The 19,710-nt window shown below is 37.7% G+C and overlaps 1 protein-coding gene across 1 annotated transcript; it reads right to left on the bottom strand.

The window, feature by feature from the left end:
• Positions 1-3,891: 3,891 nt before the first annotated feature.
• On the bottom strand, positions 3,892-17,478 carry LOC149926103 (uncharacterized). Its single transcript, XM_090160243.1, has 11 exons — positions 17,458-17,478; positions 16,946-17,005; positions 15,342-15,449; positions 13,833-13,910; positions 13,673-13,703; positions 11,239-11,270; positions 8,845-8,919; positions 7,903-8,038; positions 4,796-4,827; positions 4,389-4,434; positions 3,892-3,988 (listed from the first exon to the last, which is right to left on the bottom strand). The coding sequence occupies exons 2-9, from the start codon at positions 16,982-16,984 to the stop codon at positions 4,811-4,813; spliced, it is 516 nt and encodes a 171-aa protein (XP_090016369.1). The 5' UTR covers positions 16,985-17,005; positions 17,458-17,478; the 3' UTR covers positions 3,892-3,988; positions 4,389-4,434; positions 4,796-4,810.
• Positions 17,479-19,710: the final 2,232 nt, after the last annotated feature.

Below are 19,710 nucleotides of genomic sequence, written 5' to 3'. Positions count from 1 at the left end.
AACATGTTGATCAACTCACTTTCATTATACAATACGTACATCCAGAATCTTTAGTGGTTGTAGAGAGGTTCCTGAAATTCATTCCCATATCATCACACAAAGGGAAAGACTTATCAGATACCGTTTTAAGTTATTTATCTGAAAATTTGAGTGTGGTCTGGACATTATTAGTTTCGGCTACGTTATTGTGCCGTCATCAGGGACGGCACAATAACGTAGCCAAAACTAGTCGGGTTTAAATAAAATTTTATTATGTTTTAATAAAAATTTCTTGTGCACTTTTAACTCTTTGTTGTTTTAATTTCTATTCAACGCACCTAATATGTTCCTTAGATATAATGGAGTACAAAACCAAATCAAAGAGTACAATCATTTGACCGAATATGTGCCCTGCAGCGCTCACTCTCTTAATCTCGTAGGCCAAACTGCTACCAGTGTTTGCCCAGACGCTGTATCGTTTTTCGGAATTGTTCAAAAGGTGTACAGTTTTCTATCGGGATCTACCCACAGATGGAACCTTCTCGTAGAAACATTAAAACCAAAAAATAATAATAAAATAATTTTAGTCAAATCACTCTCAGAAACAAGGTGGTCTGCTAGACATGATGCTACTAACGGACTTAAATTTAATTATGTTGGAGTAATCGATACCCTGAAACTTTTACGAAACGATGTTGAACAACAAAGTGACACTCGAAATGAAGCAAAAATATCTTATCGAAACTTTTAGAATTTGAAACGGTTTTCATGTGCACATTTTGGAATTATATTTTAGAACGTATGAATAATGTAAGCCAGTTATTGCAAACTGAAGGTCGTTGTGGACCATCTAAAATCTCTAGCAGAGTTCCTTCGTATGGTTCGCAATGATTTTATCCGCTTTGAGGAAGCGGCCAAAAGTTTGTTCATGACCACTCGGATAGATTCAAATGAAGAGGTAAATCAGCCGCTATATCGCGCTGAGGTGAAACGCAAACACAAACGAAAAAAACGGTGTGACGAAACATCAAATTTGGAACACGACTTTACCCCAAAAGTTTAAAACTCAAACTTTTTTAGTTACGTGTGACAGCCTCATTACAGATTTAGACAAACGTGCTATTGTCTACAACAGTGTGCACCAAACATTTTCTTTTATATATGACTTCTTTAACGAAGACTTAGCTAGTAAGAGAAACTTATCCCGCAGTTTCATTGAAAAATATCAAAAAGACATCGGTGAAGATTTTGAGAACGAAATCATTCATTTCCACGAACAAGTTAAGGGAGATGTTCAAAACCTCGAAGAACTAACTGAACTTGAAAGAAATTCAAAAAATGTAGATATCATGAAAGGAGTATTAATATATAAAAGTTTTCCCAATGTGTCGATTGCAATGAGAATATATATTTCATTAACATGCTCTGTCTGCGAAGGTGAATGATTATGATAATTTTCAAAACTGGGTCACATAAAAAATGAGAAAAGAACTACAATGAATCAAGAACGTCTTAATGCATTGAGCCTGATTTGTATTGAAAATGATTTTGTCAAAGATATAGATTTTTCTGTAATTACTGAGAGATTTGCAGCTGCAAAATTTAGAAATGTAAATATCTGAAACGTAAAAAAGGTTATTCCTTCAATTTTAATTTATTCCTTTAAGTTAGTGTCAGGTCATTTTTTGGGTTCTAGTTACGTTGTCGTATACAACGTGTGAAAATTCATCACGTTTGTAAGTGCTTCGCTTTAGACGGGGAAAATACAGAAAACTCGAGTTCAAAAAGAGGGAGGGGGTGAAAAGCATTTTCCACATACAAACAGGGTTCATACAAACATGGAAATCAGTGAAAACCTGGAAATATCAGGGAAATTGATTTAGAGCAAAAAAGTCAGGGAAAATGATAATTTTACCGAAAAATCAAAGAAATCAGGGGAAATGAGAGCCCAAGTTGGTAACTATCAACGCCATTAGACTCTCTAGTTTTAATAGTTGTTACAATATTATTCTAAAACATTTAGCTATTAACAAATGAGGCGAGATAGTGAAGAGAAACTTCAATATAGTCCCGCTTTTCGCGAATTCACTCCTAGCATGGACTGAAGGACACTTCTCGGGCTGCCTTCTACCACGCTATCTCCAAAGTTTGACTTCTATGTCGAGGCTGATATATCTCACTGGGGTGAGACACGTTTTCGGGTCAAGACAAGTTATCACTAGCGAAACACTGTTGCCCTCTATTGGCGAATTTCGGAACTTTTATAAATAAAATACTGTCTGCTCTCTCGAGAAATATTCAAACATTTTATTTTCGGGTTTAATAAAGGGATTAAGTGTTTTTTTAATTACCTACCGCTTGTTAAATCGCCAATAGACCTTTAAAAAAACGCACGATGGTTTGTTTTAATACACGTGGAGATTCAGTGATCACGTGACGTTTTATTTGCCCCTGAAGTCGAAGCCCGCGCGCCCTTCTGAGGGATCGCGAATTAACCCCATCCCTAGTTGCTACGGAACGTAAGCGGGAAATGAAAGCGGCCCGAGAAAAGTCCTTCGGTAATTCGTCCATGGTTTGACCACCTTGCCACGCGTAAGTTAAAAACGCAAAAACATTCCAAGATTCCGACGAATCGAATTGTCCACTCCGTTTCTGAGATAGGACTTTTTTCTAGACTAATAATTTTAAAAAATGTACCGGAACCTGGTCCTTTTGAGCACCATATCAAATCATTTAAGTTCGAAAGAAATATAGTATTAATAAGCTTAGTTACCTTTTATTTAAAAAAAAATTGTTCCTTTTGAGGGCTTTTAGTGGAGAAATATGTCTTTTTCAATGCTCACTAAAGAAAGTAGTTTCAGAAGCATCTCTGTTTTTCTTTCTTTGATTTTTAGTCCTTCAGCTTTCCCTGAAAGGTCTGGTCTCTGATGTCCACGATAAATTATTTTTCTTGGGAGTCTTACAGTTATAGAATCCATGTTTCAATTTCTAAAATTAAATTTAACTCAAGCCTGGAATGGGCGTGACCCACTTGTTAACATCTAGCCTGGAATTATGGATATGCGGTGTACGTCTTCCGCAGTTTGGGAGAAAAAGATGATTTTTAACACTTTACTTAGATGATAATCAAATGCGAAGCGCCCCTAGAAATGTACCGCTTCTACTTCGTCTAATGTTATAATCGCCCCAGATGGCTGGGGTACCACAATGGAACCACCTCAATATCAATACGAGCGGCGACTAGCTTTTAATAAAAGCTATAGTCGCTTTTAGAGAAGAGAAATGATAGAAAGTGTATAAAAGCCTTTTATACACTTTCTATCACTTCACTTCTCTCGTCGACATTGATCGTTTTTCTGGGCGGCACTGTCGTTATACTTTTCTTTTATTTCCATCCCAACATGGCTTTTTTTTTAGAAGCTACCAGCTAGGAGCAACAAACGCAAGGACAACGCAGCTAGCCTTTAAACACGCTAAGGCAGTGTTGTATACAAATTTCATTGGACGAACCTTTACGCTGAGTGTTTTACGGAAAGGGGGAAGACAATTTCTGAATTTTCCCCTTCCGACGGCAGCAGGCCCTAAAGTGTTGCATTCTCCATGTGTGGGGTGCTGTGTTTTTTGCTCCTGATTAAACCTAGTGACAGAAATGTGAAATATCATACACCATTTTAGGGAGCTTTTTGTCTAGCCTTTAATTCCAAAATACAACGGTCAGATAAAGTTATTTGGTTCTAGGCGTTTGTTGCTCCTAGCTATCATACACCTTCATTCCCACTTACATGGCGCTAAAGAGTTTAACAGTGACCAGATTTTGTTCAAAAGGAGTCCACAGGTGCGTTGTTTAACTAATACTTAAGGCGTAGCTAATATTTAAATAACAAACAACAATTTTTGTCACATTTTAATTATTTGTTCAAACTTTAGATTTACAAATAATATTAAAGCGACAAGAAATAAATATGTTAACAAGCAAAAAATGAAAGCAGGGATGTGGCAATTCTCCAATCTGTAAAAAAATAAAATTAAAGTAAGTAAATTAATATCAAAGTAATATTTTTTGTCGTATGCCATGATCAGTGACGGACAAGGGCGAATATCTATAAATATAAGCTATGTAGTACGAACAGGAGATCATCAAAACAGGAGTATTCAAATTCCGCTTCCTGCGAAGCTAAATTTGTATTCTCAATTCAGCCTTTACCATGGCACTACCTACCGTCCAAAGCCGAAACTAAACGGGAAAATGATTAGGTATGGCAACTGTCCCGAATCAGAGCAGTGCATTGGCGAAACCCGGTGAAACGTTTCCAGCCAATGAATAGGATAATTGACTGCCCTAAACGAGTGGTCGGATAACAGAGCTATTCCGGGCCTCGGTAAGACTTGAATCCATTAAAATTACTTACTCTCTCTTCAACTCTAATCAAGGTGTTCGTAACCTGAACTAGTTGCCTACAAGAAACAAACATAAATGTCAAATACTAGATTGTATTTGAAGGTGACAAGATTGCGGAATGCGTCCCAGAACAAATTCCCGCCATTTTAAAAAGATAGTGTTGAGTGTGATTTGTCTAGTTTTGATTAAATTAAAATATTGTATTATTTGAAATATTATTTTCAATACGTCTATAATATTTTGGTATTTAAGTTTTGAAATCTTTGTTAATGAAATCTCTGATATTCTCAATTCGAAACGTTTTGGTTGGAGTCTTTTGCTAAAAGCACCAACGTTTTTTAGTGTTTCAACTGCTCTAAATGTTCTGGTACACCAGAAGACAGACACAATGGAAAATAGTTCGATTAAAAATCTCACTTCTTCAGTGCGTTCCTATTTTGGGGCACCGCCTGTAACAAAGAAAAAATTAAATTTAAACCAACTCTTCTAAAAAGTAATCAACGGCATCTAACAATTTGGGATCGTATTCAGAGTCAGCTCCTTCCTTTTTAAATCATATAATCAAATACAGAGCCTTGGACCAATACACTACTGGATTCTAACGCCACCTTCCGCGACATTGGAAACATTTCCACCAAAATAATTAACTGGCGCGCGATGTACATGTAATCTTGGACTGATAATTACAACACCCATAAACCAATGGCGCACTTGCTGCTTTTACGGTAGCGCGTAGTGTCAAGTATTTTAAATATTTATATCGAAATACTAAACACGTGCCCAATATTAGCGGACGACGTTAGGCCTAGCGTTCTTACTATATAGGCACGCATACTATATAGGCACGCATACTATATAGGCACTAAGGCACCCATACTATATAGGCACCAAGGCACCCATACTATATAGGCACCCATACTATATAGGCACGCATACTATATAGGCACGCATACTATATATGCAAAAACATTAAAGCGAACTGCCCATTTAAATTAATTAACTCATTACCCTTTCAATTTTATTCCAATACAATTCTTACTGAATAATCTAAGCCTACTGAAATTCCAAGAAAAGCCTTCTATTAAAAACAGCGGAGCAAACGACAGAATGCAGGTCATCTGACATTTTTCGCAGGTGTTTTGTATTTGGATATAAATATTTCGCGGTTCTCTCGGTAGGAGCGCAGACGGGCGATGCTAATTGTGGAACCGTGGATTTTGCTTGAGTTTCGAGTCCAGTAATTATTCTCCAAGATGTAATAAGGGAACATCGTTTGGCCTCGTTACTTTAGCTGGTCAACTCACGCTCTTTGTATTTGGGGTGAAAACGTTTCGCGATTCACACGGTAGGAGCGCTGGTGGGCAATGCAAGCAAAACCAAGCCGCATGAAGGTTTGGGTTCGTGTGATAGGTAAAAAGGGACTTTGTAAACAAATCGAGGTAACCAACGTAAAAAGTAAACTTAAACAGTATTTAAAGTCCCTGCGGTTTGGTTTTTCGCTTGTTGCGGCCCACTTCCAGGGGCTAGTAGGCGACACATTGAAGCGAGGGGCTAACCACTCTTAGAAAGTCTGTACACCGGATTACGCTTAGATTACCACTGCCAAAGGCAGGGACTTCAAAAATTACGCGTAATCCCATTAGTACAGTCAAAGGTACGGCTCTGTACACTGATTACGCGGAGTGATCAGCCCCTCGCATTGAAGCTCTCTGGCGCTCTTTTTACTCATCGTAGGAAAATGGGAAAACAAAAACCGGCATACCTTTCAACTCACCCCCTACAACTCCTTAAAATTTTGCATAACCTTTAAAAACATCCGGTATATTTGTCTCTCGGCGACCGGCAAAATACGGTCTCTGCGCATGCTCAAATATCAACCAATCCAGTGTTCCCTGCCTATACTGAGTGGATCGACCTGTACACCTTGAAAATGGTGATCTCGACCTTCAAAATTGGAAATTTGGGCACCCCTGTTGTATATTGCGGCCATTCTATGTCTATAAAAAGACGTGGATTCCCTTAAAACAAATATGAGCGTCGCAATTTCATAATTTGTAAACATGTGGCTTTCGCCAAGGGTGATAATGTCAGAAAATAAAGATCAATATCACGGTTTCATTTTTTTAAATATTTTATTAGCATATTTAACAATTCCAGCTCTAAGCCAGGGATGCCCAATTTTCCAATTCTGAAGGTCGTATCGACGTTTTCAAGGTCGAGGTTGCCCTTTTTATTGACGTTATTTTCTTGTAAATTTTAGGTCTCGATCTCCCATTATCGTTTGGGTTTTTAAAAGGGTATTCTTCGCCAAAAACGGTTATTTACACTGTTAAAAATAAAGGTTTTATTTTATCCCTCTAAAGTGGTTAAAACGTTTTCCAATATTTAAGACCATTCAGGGTTTTATCATAAAACAAATTTAAACCTGCTCCACAAATTCAGTCCTTTTGTGGAGTGTTTAAGTATTTGTTAAACACTCTTTTATCCATTTTACTACATATACACTAAGAAGTTAATCCTTTTCAACTTTATTTTTAGTCCTTTATAGGCCCTCATTTAATTATTTTTTATTATCAAATACGACTCAATATATTAACCATTAACATGGCCAGAATAGGCTGGTTTTCGTTCGGGGGAAATAGCCGAATGAGCGTCCCTGAAGTCGTTGAACGAAGGGAGTTGATCACATAAAGTATCATTTAATACTTTCAGTTTTTGATATACACACAGCAAGAACTCTTAGATGCCGATATTTGGGTTGTTATATTTTGACGCCTTAATCAATATCGCCTATATTTAAAATCTGTTATCAAATTTTTAAAGACTTAACCTTAGTTAAATATTCCTGGTGATTGGAATTTCTTCGCATTATGTTATTTTAAAGAAAATATTAAAAAAAATAAATAACGTAGTACTCAAATACTAGTCTCGAAATTGATCGATATAATTTTTTTCTTCGTTTAAGGGAATTAAATGGGTATTCAAAAGGACTAAATGTTAGAACATAACATTTTTATACCTTTACCACCAGGACTGGAAAAGGTTTATTCTTAGGGCTCGTTCCCTTTCAATACTCCAAAAGGTATTGTATTCGACACGAAAGAGTAAATTGGGTCTAAAATAATTGATTAGACCGTTTTTAGTTACCAAACGGTTTGAAATAAATTAAAGTCCAATTTTGGTCATTTTATAAACCTTTATTTTTAACAATGTATGATGTATGATTTTAAGGTACGGGCTTTAGTTAAGAAATTTAAAATATATCCCTTTGAGGCGAGAAATATAGGCCTTTATTAAAAGGTGGGTAAAAATGTCGACCCTCCCAGCAAAATTTGAATTTATGTGAAAGACCAATAAGAAACTGCTATTTCATTACACGAAGTCTGAAACGCAGACGATTTTAAACCGAAAACACGAAACTACGCGAGACAGGAAATTCGTTTTCATATAAATTCAAATATTGCTGCGAGGGTCGACATTTTTTCCCACCTTTTAATAAAGGCCTATACAAGTTGTATTCATACCTGTAGACTTTTTCATCCCGGTGGGCGTGTTCATCCCGGTGGGCGTTTTCATTCCGGTGTGAGTATTCATTCCGGTGTGAGTATTCATTCCGGTGTGAGTATTCATTCCGGTGTGAGTATTCATCCCACCAATCAGCTAATAATGAAATTAAGTTGAATCAATTCTAATAACAGTATCGACATTTTGTATGTCTTGTTCAAAACCCGCGTGCTTAACGAGGTTGGCATGTTGTCTTTTTTAGCAGACGCTCGAGAAATAGCGCGAGCTGCTTTAAAGGGAAGCTAACTTCCAACGCGTCTTTTACGGAAGAGCTCAACAATATTATACCACTAAAATGATTACACAAATTCCTTTCATTACAAAGACACCAGAAACATACGGATTATATATTAATTAGTTAAAAGACCTATAAACGTCGTCTACATAGACGAAACACTACAGTTATGGTGTTAGTTTCAAAAGCTATAATAACATCTTTTTAAATTTTTCCGAAATTAAAAATTAGGTAGCTCCCTACTCCATAATAGTTTTTGAAATAAAAACCCTTTCCCAGCAAAATCAGACACCCTGTATACTGGAACTACTGAGGACAAACTACTAGTGTATCTCTTTTGTTGACGGAATGAGTACCATGAGAGTTTGATGGCGATCAATACCCGTCAAAAAGCGTGTTTGATCTCAAATAAATTAAGTGCCTCCAGAAACGAAGCGAGAGTTCATAACAGTCAACTCTATATTTAATAATTTGTCATTAATTCCCCCAAAGTGAACGGTATTTCTACTTTTGAAATCGTATTAATTTTCAATAAAAAATTAGTTAGCCAAGAAGATTCCTCGTTACCTGGCAGATACCTACAGCGCCAAGCTCGTTCGCGCCGCGTATGTGAACTACGTAATCAAGTCGATATTTTTTTATGTGCTAACTGCGAGTGTTAACTTACCGATCCATCCAATTTAATTTTTGAATTTTTTGCAACTTTGATAGAGATATCATCTCTGGCAATGGACGGACGATCCTGGGACCAAAATAAAAACAAGGTTTTATTCAGTAACTTGCAATGTTACCAAAAGTAAATATTGAGATAAAGTCTAATAGTGCCTTGAGATTTTACCTTCCACCATGCTTGACATCCTTTTTAAAGAGTTATCGATCACGGGTTTTTTTTCACCAATAGAAAAGCACTTTATTCGACATATTTTCCCGCGAAAAGTAATACATTCTGGTGAATTTTGGGATACATTGTTTCGGTCCTTGCTTTCGACGTCTCGAATCGTCCGCTTCCGTTACAGAAACGCTAGCCTAGTATTTAACTTCGCGCTCGGTTTTGTTTGGACCTCGTTTAAAGATTTTAATTAAGTGATTAGTTTAATACAGTGAATAAAAATGCCACGTAAGCAACCTTTGCCGCCGATTGCAGTTTTAAAGGCCCCGAAAGTTCAATCTACACAGTGTAATTTTTATTTGAGGGATGAATTTGAAATGAGAGCAAAGGCTTCAGTCAGTAAAAAAACCCAAACCGTAATTTTAAGTGTTATGTTTCCATCCTCTGTTGTATTTTAAGCATAGTTTATCTAGTATTTGCTATAACGACTCGCCAATAGCTTTATAGGTTACATCCAGTTTGAAAAAATCATCTTCATAATTCTTGAACAATGCTTCAATACTTAACCCTAGGCTAGTCATTAAAATGCTTACCTTTTTAAGTTTTAAATCCGTTTAAATATTCGTTTTCTTGTAATACATGTATACTCCACATGACATAAATTTGTGGCTAGCGCGATATCACGTCATATTAGGCTTCCTAAAAGCACTAATTTAAGTTACATGTGTATCTATTTTAAAAAGTCATATTATTGTTTTTAAAATGTATTTTAGGTTCAATCATATATCTACTTTATTTTGGAAAATAACTTATCAAATTATTGCAAGCGAAAGTTTAATATCCACGTATAGTATTTTAAAGCGAACTATTTTTACCGCGGCGGAGTACATCGATACACTTAATGTTCCTGGAAAGTGGCGAGGGGAAGGCATCACCAAAAAGGTCCAAAGCCAAGAATTTTTTACCCCTCAAATAAGATGTCGCAGGTTGAGGCGATAGTATTAGACTTTATCTCAATATTTACTTTTTATGTTACCAAATCCGCGAATATCTTCACAAATTAAATTTTGTGATATTTTCAACTCGTTTTAGTAATTTCCAAAGTGACATAACTACCGAAAGTGTGCCAGTTCCTATACTTCCCAATGTTACAGATTTACTGAATGACGCTATCGAGATAGAGCGCGTAGAAGGCCAGACTAGGATGGACGATGTCCCCACTTTCTGGTTTGTTCTATCGTCTTTTGTATGAAAACGTAGATAGATGGCGGTAGAGTTTCCATCGAATGGCAAAAAATCATTAAGCTTGCTACAATTCTCCAGCGATCTCTTATTTCTAGAAGCGCTCACCAGGCATCACTGTTTCTACTGAACTTCAGTATCTCCCCAATGATATATACCCTCTCTCGTTAATCCTCCAAAGGTTTACTTCATCTAGTAACCCACTCGTATAGAGTGGAAGGCCCTATGGAAACGCGTGAAACAATAATCCTAACTGGCCAACTGCTGTGAATAAATATAGCCCGAAGAGCGATGGTGTTGTTTTTATAGTCTTACTTTTTATCCAGATGTAGGCCTACATATAGTTTAGGCGAACTTGTTAATTTTACGCTTCAAAATGAAGACGATGCGTACGAGAAGTGTTAACATATTTCACTGATAGCCTTCCACTCTGTGTGAGTGGGCTACTCCATGGACTAAATAATGTATACATTATTTAGTCCATGGCTACTCTATGGTATACTCCGTAAGTAACATTCATTTCAAAAACGCTTCCATTGAGACAGTTTTTTGGTAATTATGCCACTTTCGGTAACAGAACTTAGGCATTTTGAAACTAACACTCTAAAAATATATTTTCTGAAAAACTGCAGATTGCAAATTGTATGTCTTACGACTATTATAAAATATAAAATAAAAAGTATTGGGCCTCAAAAATGGATGTCTATTTTCCTCGGAGTTTTGATCACCCTTACTAAAGTAAGAAGCTAGAATTGGTATTAAGTTGGGATGTTGGGTTATCGGTGAGGGTAATTGGGTGGATTTGCTCTATTTCTCCGGCAGGTTGGGTAGAATCTATTATTTTGATTTCTCCCACGCCTATCTAGGGGGCTTTGATAGTCTAGCTTAGCTACAATTGCAGTTTACTGACTGCAACTACATACAATATGTAATATAATTTTTACGTGGCTAGATAAAGAGGCCTCTAGCGAAGTAGTTCGAAATAATTACCTTTAACGCTCGTTCCCCTTCTTGGCCAACATCTGAAACAAACAATTGAAATCTCATCAATTTTAAAAAACACTATTGCTCCCTCATATACGCTCGAAGCGCTACTGTTTGAAGTTCCACATCGAAATTTATTTCGATGGGGAAATATTGTTTCGTTAGAATGTTATTAGTAGCTAGGTGAAGGTCGAGATCTATTCGCCGATTGAGTTAAAAATGTTTTGAAAAATTCATAATATGCTTTCTAACTAATAGCGATTTGCATTGGGCTTCTCCGAGAGCTCTCAGATCGCTCCGGAAAAAAATCGGATTCCTTTGGTAGAAAAAGAGCAACTCCGAGACGGATTTGCGTCTTTCAGACTTTAATAATAATCATAATAATAATAATCAGCTAGGCTAATACCCGAAACTTTTAAAGCCATTAATTCAGGTTGCCGGGTAACAACGCGTAGGAGGGTGGTTACATGCACTTCATGCCACGCCAGCCAACAGCTCCCTTCACTTACTATTACCGCTAACCTCAACAATTTAAAACTTTTTCGCTCGACTGTCGAAAGATTGGAGACGATACTACGACCTGTGAAAATGGCTTAATTCATTTTGGGAGTGGTTCTATCTTGCATCGCTAACAGCCCGGATCTAGAGGCCTGATGTTACAGTCAAATCTGGATTAAAACGCAACTAAATTTGAATGACCACGGATCGCTCTGAAACACACGCGACTGTCCTAAGGCGAAATCTACCGTTTTAGACATTTCATTGGTAACAGGTGTGCCCGAATTTCCTTAAAAAATAGTTGCCATTTATAAGGTCGTAGTTTAAAACAAGTCGGCCCAGGCCGTAATATTAGTTCCACATCACCCTGAGTAGACACAGGTAGGCAAACTAATACAAAAGCTGTTGAGGCTACGTGATTTCTTATCGTTTGATATATAAATTGCCATCCTAAGTTAAAGAGTGGATGCCGCCCACCCTCAGGATACCCGGGTGGGAAAACTGATATAAAAGCTGTTGAGCCCATGTTATTTCCTATTGTTTGATATATAATTTACCAATCTATGTTAAAGAAGGCGCACCGCCCACCCTCTGGATACGCGGGTGGGCAAAGCAATACAAAAGCTGTTGAGGCCATGTGATTTCCTATCGTTTGATATATCATTTACCATCCTATGTTAAAGAGTGGCCACCACCCACCCTCAGGATAGCCGGGTGGGCAAACCAATTAACCAATACAAAAGATAGACGGAAAGTATCAAAGGTGAAATAGGTAAGCAAAACACGACGAACATAATTCTTTTAAATTATTGAAATTAGTGGAAATATGATATAAAGAAATTCTTAAACTGGGATTAAAATGGGTTTTTTTAGGAAATTTATATCAAACATTTGGGTAGTTTAGGCACCAAAAGTCATGTAAATTCGCAAATTCATAAAAAAAATACCCATGAATTTATTAACTTTTCGATCACTCTCCCTTTAAGGGAGTTGATCGGAGGGGGCGGAAATTAACGGCACTGCGTGCGCGTCAAAGAGTTCTATCGAATGAGACCAACTTGTTTTTTGGTCACTCTAGCTTTAAGGGGGTTGATCGGTGGGGGCGGAAATTAACGGCACTGCGTGCGCGTCAAAGAGTTCTATCGAATGAGACCAACTTGTTTTTTGGTCACTCTAGCTTTAAGGGAGTTGATCGGAGGGGGCGGAAATTAACGGCACTGCGTGCGCGTCAAAGAGTTCTATCGATTGAGTCCAACTTGTTTTTTGGTCACTCTAGCTTTAAGGGGGTTGATCGGAGGGGGCGGAAATTAACGGCACTGCGCGTTCTATCGTTTGATATAAAAAGTACCATTCTAAGTTAAAGAGTTGACTTTTACGTATTGTTATAAAAGGGGGGTCGAAATTGTGCCCCCTGTTTACCTGACAGACCTGAAACTGGCCATCGGTAAAAGTTGTGTAGCCCCACACTGTAATTCAAACTTCCCGCTACGCCCGTGTCACCCTTCGTGAAAATCCACTGGGTTGGGGGGAGGTGAAGTTTGAGGTTCCCTTGACCTTAAACGCCGTAAATATACGTAAAATAACGCGGAAAAAGGAACGACAATTGCGACAACTTAACTAGCCAAATACAAACTATAAAAGTGTTCAAGGCTAAAAGTTCAAGCAAGAAATTTGAAGCGGACGGCGTGGCTCACTTGGTGAAGGCGTCGGTTTTAGAGATTACGCGGCCAGAAATCTGGGTTCAAATCCCGGGATCGCTAAAATATAAATTATTAAATAAATTATTTTTCGCAGTTTCATCTACCGTGTCGTCGTTTTCCACGACAAATAAACAAACAACACTAAACGACATTCCGTCTATAGCAATAGTCCCACTTCGATATATATATCTCGATGTGGAACTAAAACGAAAATTAGGAAAAAAGTATAATTTTCAAAATACCTCCGTTCTGTTCAAAGTCACCACCAATCGCCTAAAAATTAAAAGGATGGATTAGATTTTCTAGGAATTTCACTATTTGAATGAAATGATAACGATTTCAGTTTCCTATCATCGCAATGAAACCAGAAACTTAATCCGTGGCTATTTAGCGTTAACTTACTGAATTAATCATTTCAATTTCGGAATCACCGCCAATATCGAATTTAATTTCGTCTCTTCTAGTATTCTGAATTGGACCCTGGGAGAAAGAAACGTGGTCTTAAGCGGTGCAATTTACCATTACCATTTTAACAGCAATAGTTGAAAAGGTAAATGTTCTCCACCACGAGGAGAACAACTATTCGCCAACATGAACGGAATCAATATTCGACAACACGAGGGGAACAAATATTATCTAACTCCAAGGAAACAGATATTATCGAACCCGAGGAGAACAAATATTATCGAACCCGAGCAGAGCAAATTTTATCGAAACCGAGCAGAACAAATATTATCGAACCCTAGTAGAACAAATATTATCGAACACGAGTGAAACAAATTTTGCCTGACGCCTAGAACCAAATAACTATATCTGACTGTTGTATTTTGGAATTAAAGGCTAGACAAAATGCTCCTTCAAAGGGTGTATGATATTTCACATTTCTGTCACTAGGTTTAATCAGGAGCAACAAACACAGCACCCCACACAAGGAGAATGCAATCCGTCAAAAGTCGTGGATTTTCTTGCGTACAGTTATCATTGGTTAGACGCTTTAGCGTCTGCTGCCGTCGGAAGGGGAAAATTCGGAAATTGTCATCCCCCTTTCCGTAAAACGTTCAGCGTAAAGACTCGTCCAATGAAATTTGTACACAACATTGCCTTAGCGTGTTTAAAGGCTACCTGCGTTCTCCTTAGGCCAAAACTATTCGCTGGCTTTGGGACGAAAAGAGTACACCTTTTACCCCAAACTACCCACTTCTTCCATACAATAACAGCCAAACTGTATTTTGAAGTTGCTCGCTATTTCCTAAAAAAATACTACAAAACTATAGCGAATAGTTTTAGCCTATCGTGTTTGTTGCTCCTAGGTTTAATAGAAGCTATAGGTGATTGGCACTAGTTACGGTTAGCAAATGACTTTACTGGAGAGCGTGGTGTTATCTATTAATGGAAAAGGAAGCTAAAATTCCCAATAGCGAAACAATAACGTCGTCAGAGAACCGTTGTAGAGTATTTTACAACGTATACTCCACTTACAATTGTTAGTGGACTTTAACCTAAATTATATATCCCATATAAAATATATTGTAAACAATTACTATAATTTAAGTTATCTTCAAATTTACAAGCGAACCAATAAACACGAGGGATACTTTTATGACCCGCATTTTGGGTCAAAATGTAGCATCTTGTTTTGATTTTGACGCTAGCGACATCTGTTGAAAAAAAAGCTACTTAATTCCCGTCGAGCCGACACTGACTTTAAATTAAAATTGGCTGCAAAAAACGTGAAACCCATCATGACGGTCTAGGGGTCAGCGAGCCAAGCACCACGTTAGGGTCTTCCAAAAATGGTTTGTGGTATTTTTGGTGATTTTGGCATAATTTGAGTGACACTATATGACAGGGGTGGGGAAATGCCTAAAAAGGCTTATAGTAAAAACAGGAAATTTAGCAGCGAGCACAAACCTGCGTGTTTTCTGCTCCATTCAAATGGATAGGGCCGTAATTTGCCAGAAAAGCACATGTTAATACAGTGCAGAAGATTATCTTCCATCCATGATTCTCATTTGCGAACTATAATTGAAAAGATAATAGCAGAAATTATGTTTAATTCAGAGAAAACGGCATGGTATTAGAAAAGAAAACTCTATTTTAAATGTTTATCGGCGGGAAATCAAGGTCAAATCAAAATAAGGGCAATCGCGAGTAATATATTAACAAAAACGCCAACGCTAATTTCCTTACCCAACTTTTTGTCAACACTGGCAATCACGTACAGCAACGACTTAGACTCGCAACGGAGCTGATTAGTATATTATCGTTCTTGGTAGTAGTATATTTGACCTTGGACTAACTCTAGGCGGTTCTGTTCTGAACTAAACCCAGCCCAATAACTTTGATAATAAGCTCATTGTTCTTTTTTGATTATGTCACACGCTCCACGAAGTTGTCGAAATTTCGCTCATTAAGCGAATAAAAGAAAATTAGTCGAAATTTTTAAAAATGCCACAAAATATTTCAATTTATATTATTAAAGGTATTTAAAATTAATCAAAAGGAGTGTACAAAAATTAACAGATTTAACTATCTGGAGTTAAGCCTCGGTAAGAAAAATCAATCTTTCATCTTCGAGGTTTTTACAAAATCTATTTTGCTCATTGATTAATTTTTTTGATGAAAAAGGAGCGAATTAAGTAATGAAACCATTACTTGGGATATTTTTAAAATTCCTTTTGTTTCATTGGGCGTTCCCATTATCCCAGAAATAAATATTTTGGAGGATTGAAAGCGTAACAATTTGTGGGAATTTGAAATATTTTGGTCTATACAATAGGCCTTTCTATAAAGTAACATTGGCCTTCTTGTTTAGATGTACCATGCGTGTCACTCGTGACGTAGAAGTGACGTTTCACTATGATAGCCAAAAGACGCTTGTATAAACTCTATTTATGTCTTATTCAACTTGTAAAAAAGGTTCCACGAGCGTCTTGACATTTTAGCGTAAATGGGCTCGATTGTTATCGCGCGTGCTCCCCGACATAAAAAAAAATGCGCGAGCCTTTTACGCTAAAATATTATTAAAGAGCGCGTGGAACATTTTAACAAGTTGAACAAGACATTAATTAAAATTCAACGAGTCGCCCTTTTTATGAAGATCTAACCTTTAAAACTGAACTGAACTCCTACGTATCTTGTGACGAAAGCCGCGATACATTAAAACAAGTTCGGCAAGCGTAATGACTTTAAAGAAAGGCTTATTGGTCGAATCCGAAATTCAGTGAAAGGGGGTTTAGTTCCCCTATCTTGTGAAGATTCAATTTCCCTCCCACGCTTAAGGGGAAACGACGAAACAAACGACGTTATGCCGTAGGGGAATTGAGTCTTCACAAGGGAGGGGAGACGCCATTTTTTCACTTACTCACTATCGGAATCGATCTACCAAAATTTTTAAATTAAACATTTTCAAAAAAGTGAATAAATATGAAATTTTAGACGTTTTGGGCAATCAGAAAATCCCATTTTCCACAAAACTCCCGAAAATTCGGATATGTTTTATCAGTGATACTAACCAGCTGTTGGAAAACCCCGAACACGTCCATGGCATTCATTCCAAGATTTTCTGGATTAACCTAAAGTAAAATAAAATTTATTAATTGAATGAGTCATCATAGACGCGAAAAACGGCAGAAATGACCACAGTGTCTAATGAAATCACGAAGCGCTGATTCTGGCAGCCGTGCTGTCGCGAATTATTGCCCGTTTTTCCTACCCCTAAATCCCAAAAACCTTTCGAGATCGGAAAGGTGTTGCAATTTATTTTAGCGGCTATTAATAATAATAATAATAATCAGATAGGCTAATACCCAAGGCACCACCTTAGGCCTAAGTCATCATGCGACTTTTGAAGCCCTTAATTCAGGTGGCCGGGTTACAATGCGTAGGAGGGTGGTGGCAAACCCTGCATGCCACGAGTTCGAGCCAACAGCTCCCTACACTAACTATTACCGTTAACCTAGACAAGTTTTTAACATTCTGAAAAGTATAAGATCCCGGCGAGGACAGTGTTATCGTTCTTAGTTACTTCTACGCGTTCTTGTTTAAAAGTCTTATAATTTTATCGTTTATTTTCCAATGCGAATCAATTGACGGATTTTGAAATGAATTTTTACTACAGGTACATGTCTTGGGCACACAGCCTTCTTTGCGTGCTTTTTTGACCATAACATGTAGAGGTATTTTCACGCGCAAAATGAATTTTAAAAGCCGTCAATAGCTCTTAATATAAAATACGAGAGGTCACGTGATTACGTTAGATTCATCGTGCAGTTAAAGTTAGAGAGAGCGCGCGCATATTTTTGTTTTTGTTGAGCTCGCGCGAAAACGCACGAGACCCTCTGCACGGAAATAAAAGGAAGCGCGCGCTCCAAAATATAACACTTTTTATACATGTATGCGTATATATTATTTTATAGAAAGATCTATTGAGTTCACCGCCAAAGATATTAAAGATATCGTGAACAATGGGTTTGAGTTATCCTCGGTTATCTTACTTTATCGTTTCTTGTTAAACACTCCAAATAAGGTAACACTAGGAAAGACAGACGAACGGATTCGCATTTTCGGTTGATAAGATCCTTGTTTAACCAAAAATATATTTATTTATACTCAGAGAAAATGATTACGTTTATGCGAGTTTTTGAGTTTCTACCAGTGTACCTCATGGTTGGCCAGCAGGGCCGGATGGAAAATACAATTTCAATGTATACTTCGCCGATATTTTATTGACGTTACATGGTATCGAAAATGTGGACGCATTTACTAAAATAACTCAAAAAAAAATATTTTGTGAAAACTGAAAGTAAATTATAAAATTTTTGTACTTTTAATTTTTTCGAAACCTCTTGGGGCCCCTTGTAGGCTGGGTGCCCTAGGCAGGCCTAGACGGTATATTGGGTAATCCGGCCCTGTTGGCCAGTAAGCTTAATGTCAATGAAATCGGGCCACTATCTCATTGAACCACACGCCGATGACTTGTTTCCTACCCCTCTCATCGTGGGGAAGAACTAGAAGAAGAAATAAGTGTATTCAAGGTTGAACGTTTGCTTTTATCAGTCAGCGTTGTTGTAAAAGATGGCGGCGATTTGTTGGGATTTTCCGATGGCCGTCAGATGGATATGATGACATCCAAAGCGAAAACGCTAAATGTTCTGCGATATAAAATCCATCAGTCACCGATGTTTCTGATGAACGTTACTGACCATACTCAACGGCAGCGCCGGCCCTAAGGCGGTGCGAACGGTGCGACCGCACCGGGCGCCGTCATAGGGGAAGGGGGGGGGGGAGCGCCAAAACGGGATCGGGACGACGGGACCAATAACTTTTGAACGCAAGACCGAAACGCCTGACCTCACAATGAGATTTCGTACCACCAGAAAAACTTGCTGGGGCCGCTGCTGCTCAACGGAATTGTGTTCGTATAACATATCAAATTAAACAAACTGGTTTAAAATGGCCGTCATTTTGTATATTTCAGGTTTTTTTGTTAAAAACGCGAAAACTGTCATAGTTACGTAACTTTGATCAATTACAATGATAAAGAGCATTTACTTTGCATCATTTGAGGTAACAAACCCATACTTCCCGAAACAACACGAAATTATTTCTCACGCTGGTTTTGAAAACTAATTGACGGATTTTGAAATGACGTTTTAGCGCGCGACACTACAGATACATGTCTTGGGCTCACAGCCTTCTTTGCGTGCTTTTTTGATCATAACATGTAGAGGTATTTTCACGCGCAAAATGAATTTTAAAAGCCGTCAATTATCATGCGATTTTAGGGGTAAGTGTGAGCCTGGCTTTATAGAAGATTTTCATTTAGAGGGTTGCGAAACTGATTGGCATTCGACCATTGAAGACATTATGTGGAGGGGGGGATTTGCTAGAAACGGTAATAGCTCTTACTATAAAATAATATATACGCATACATAAATAAAAAGTGTTATTTTTTTTAGCGCGCGCTTCCGAATATTTCCGTGTAGAGGGTCTCGTGCGTTTTCGCCCGAGCTCAACAAAAACTAAAATATGCGCACGCTCTCTAACTTTAACTGCACGATGAATCTAACGTAATCACGTGACCTCTCGTATTTTATATAAAGAGCTATCGCGTTTTTAGACCAACTAACCCATGATCTGGACAGTGAGCAAAACAAAACTAAATCTTAAAACGTTCTTACGAGTTTAGCTCGGTCCAGGTCAAACTTGGCCTCTCCAAAACCCTCCTCTAAATTGGAGAGGCCAAGTTTTGGGGCGTGATTACAAATAATAGATAACT

This window comes from Leiobunum rupestre, chromosome 10, assembly GCF_980474605.1.
Source record: "Leiobunum rupestre chromosome 10, qqLeiRupe1.1.hap1, whole genome shotgun sequence".
Lineage (NCBI taxonomy): Eukaryota > Metazoa > Arthropoda > Arachnida > Opiliones > Sclerosomatidae > Leiobunum > Leiobunum rupestre.
Note: the sequence above shows the minus strand (reverse complement) of the source record. Positions and strands in the feature narration are given on the sequence as shown.

Bases quoted from the DNA above. Each gene is read 5' to 3' on its own strand.
- LOC149926103 (XM_090160243.1), bottom strand. From the start codon at position 16,984: ATGAATGCCATGGACGTGTTCGGGGTTTTCCAACAGCTG. The intron at 15,450-16,945 runs GTTAGTATCACT...TTTCAATTATAG, and splicing joins TCGGGGTTTTCCAACAGCTG to TTCGCAAATGAGAATCATGG. The intron at 13,911-15,341 runs GTTTGTGCTCGC...TCTTTCTCCCAG, and splicing joins ATGGAGCAGAAAACACGCAG to GGTCCAATTCAGAATACTAG.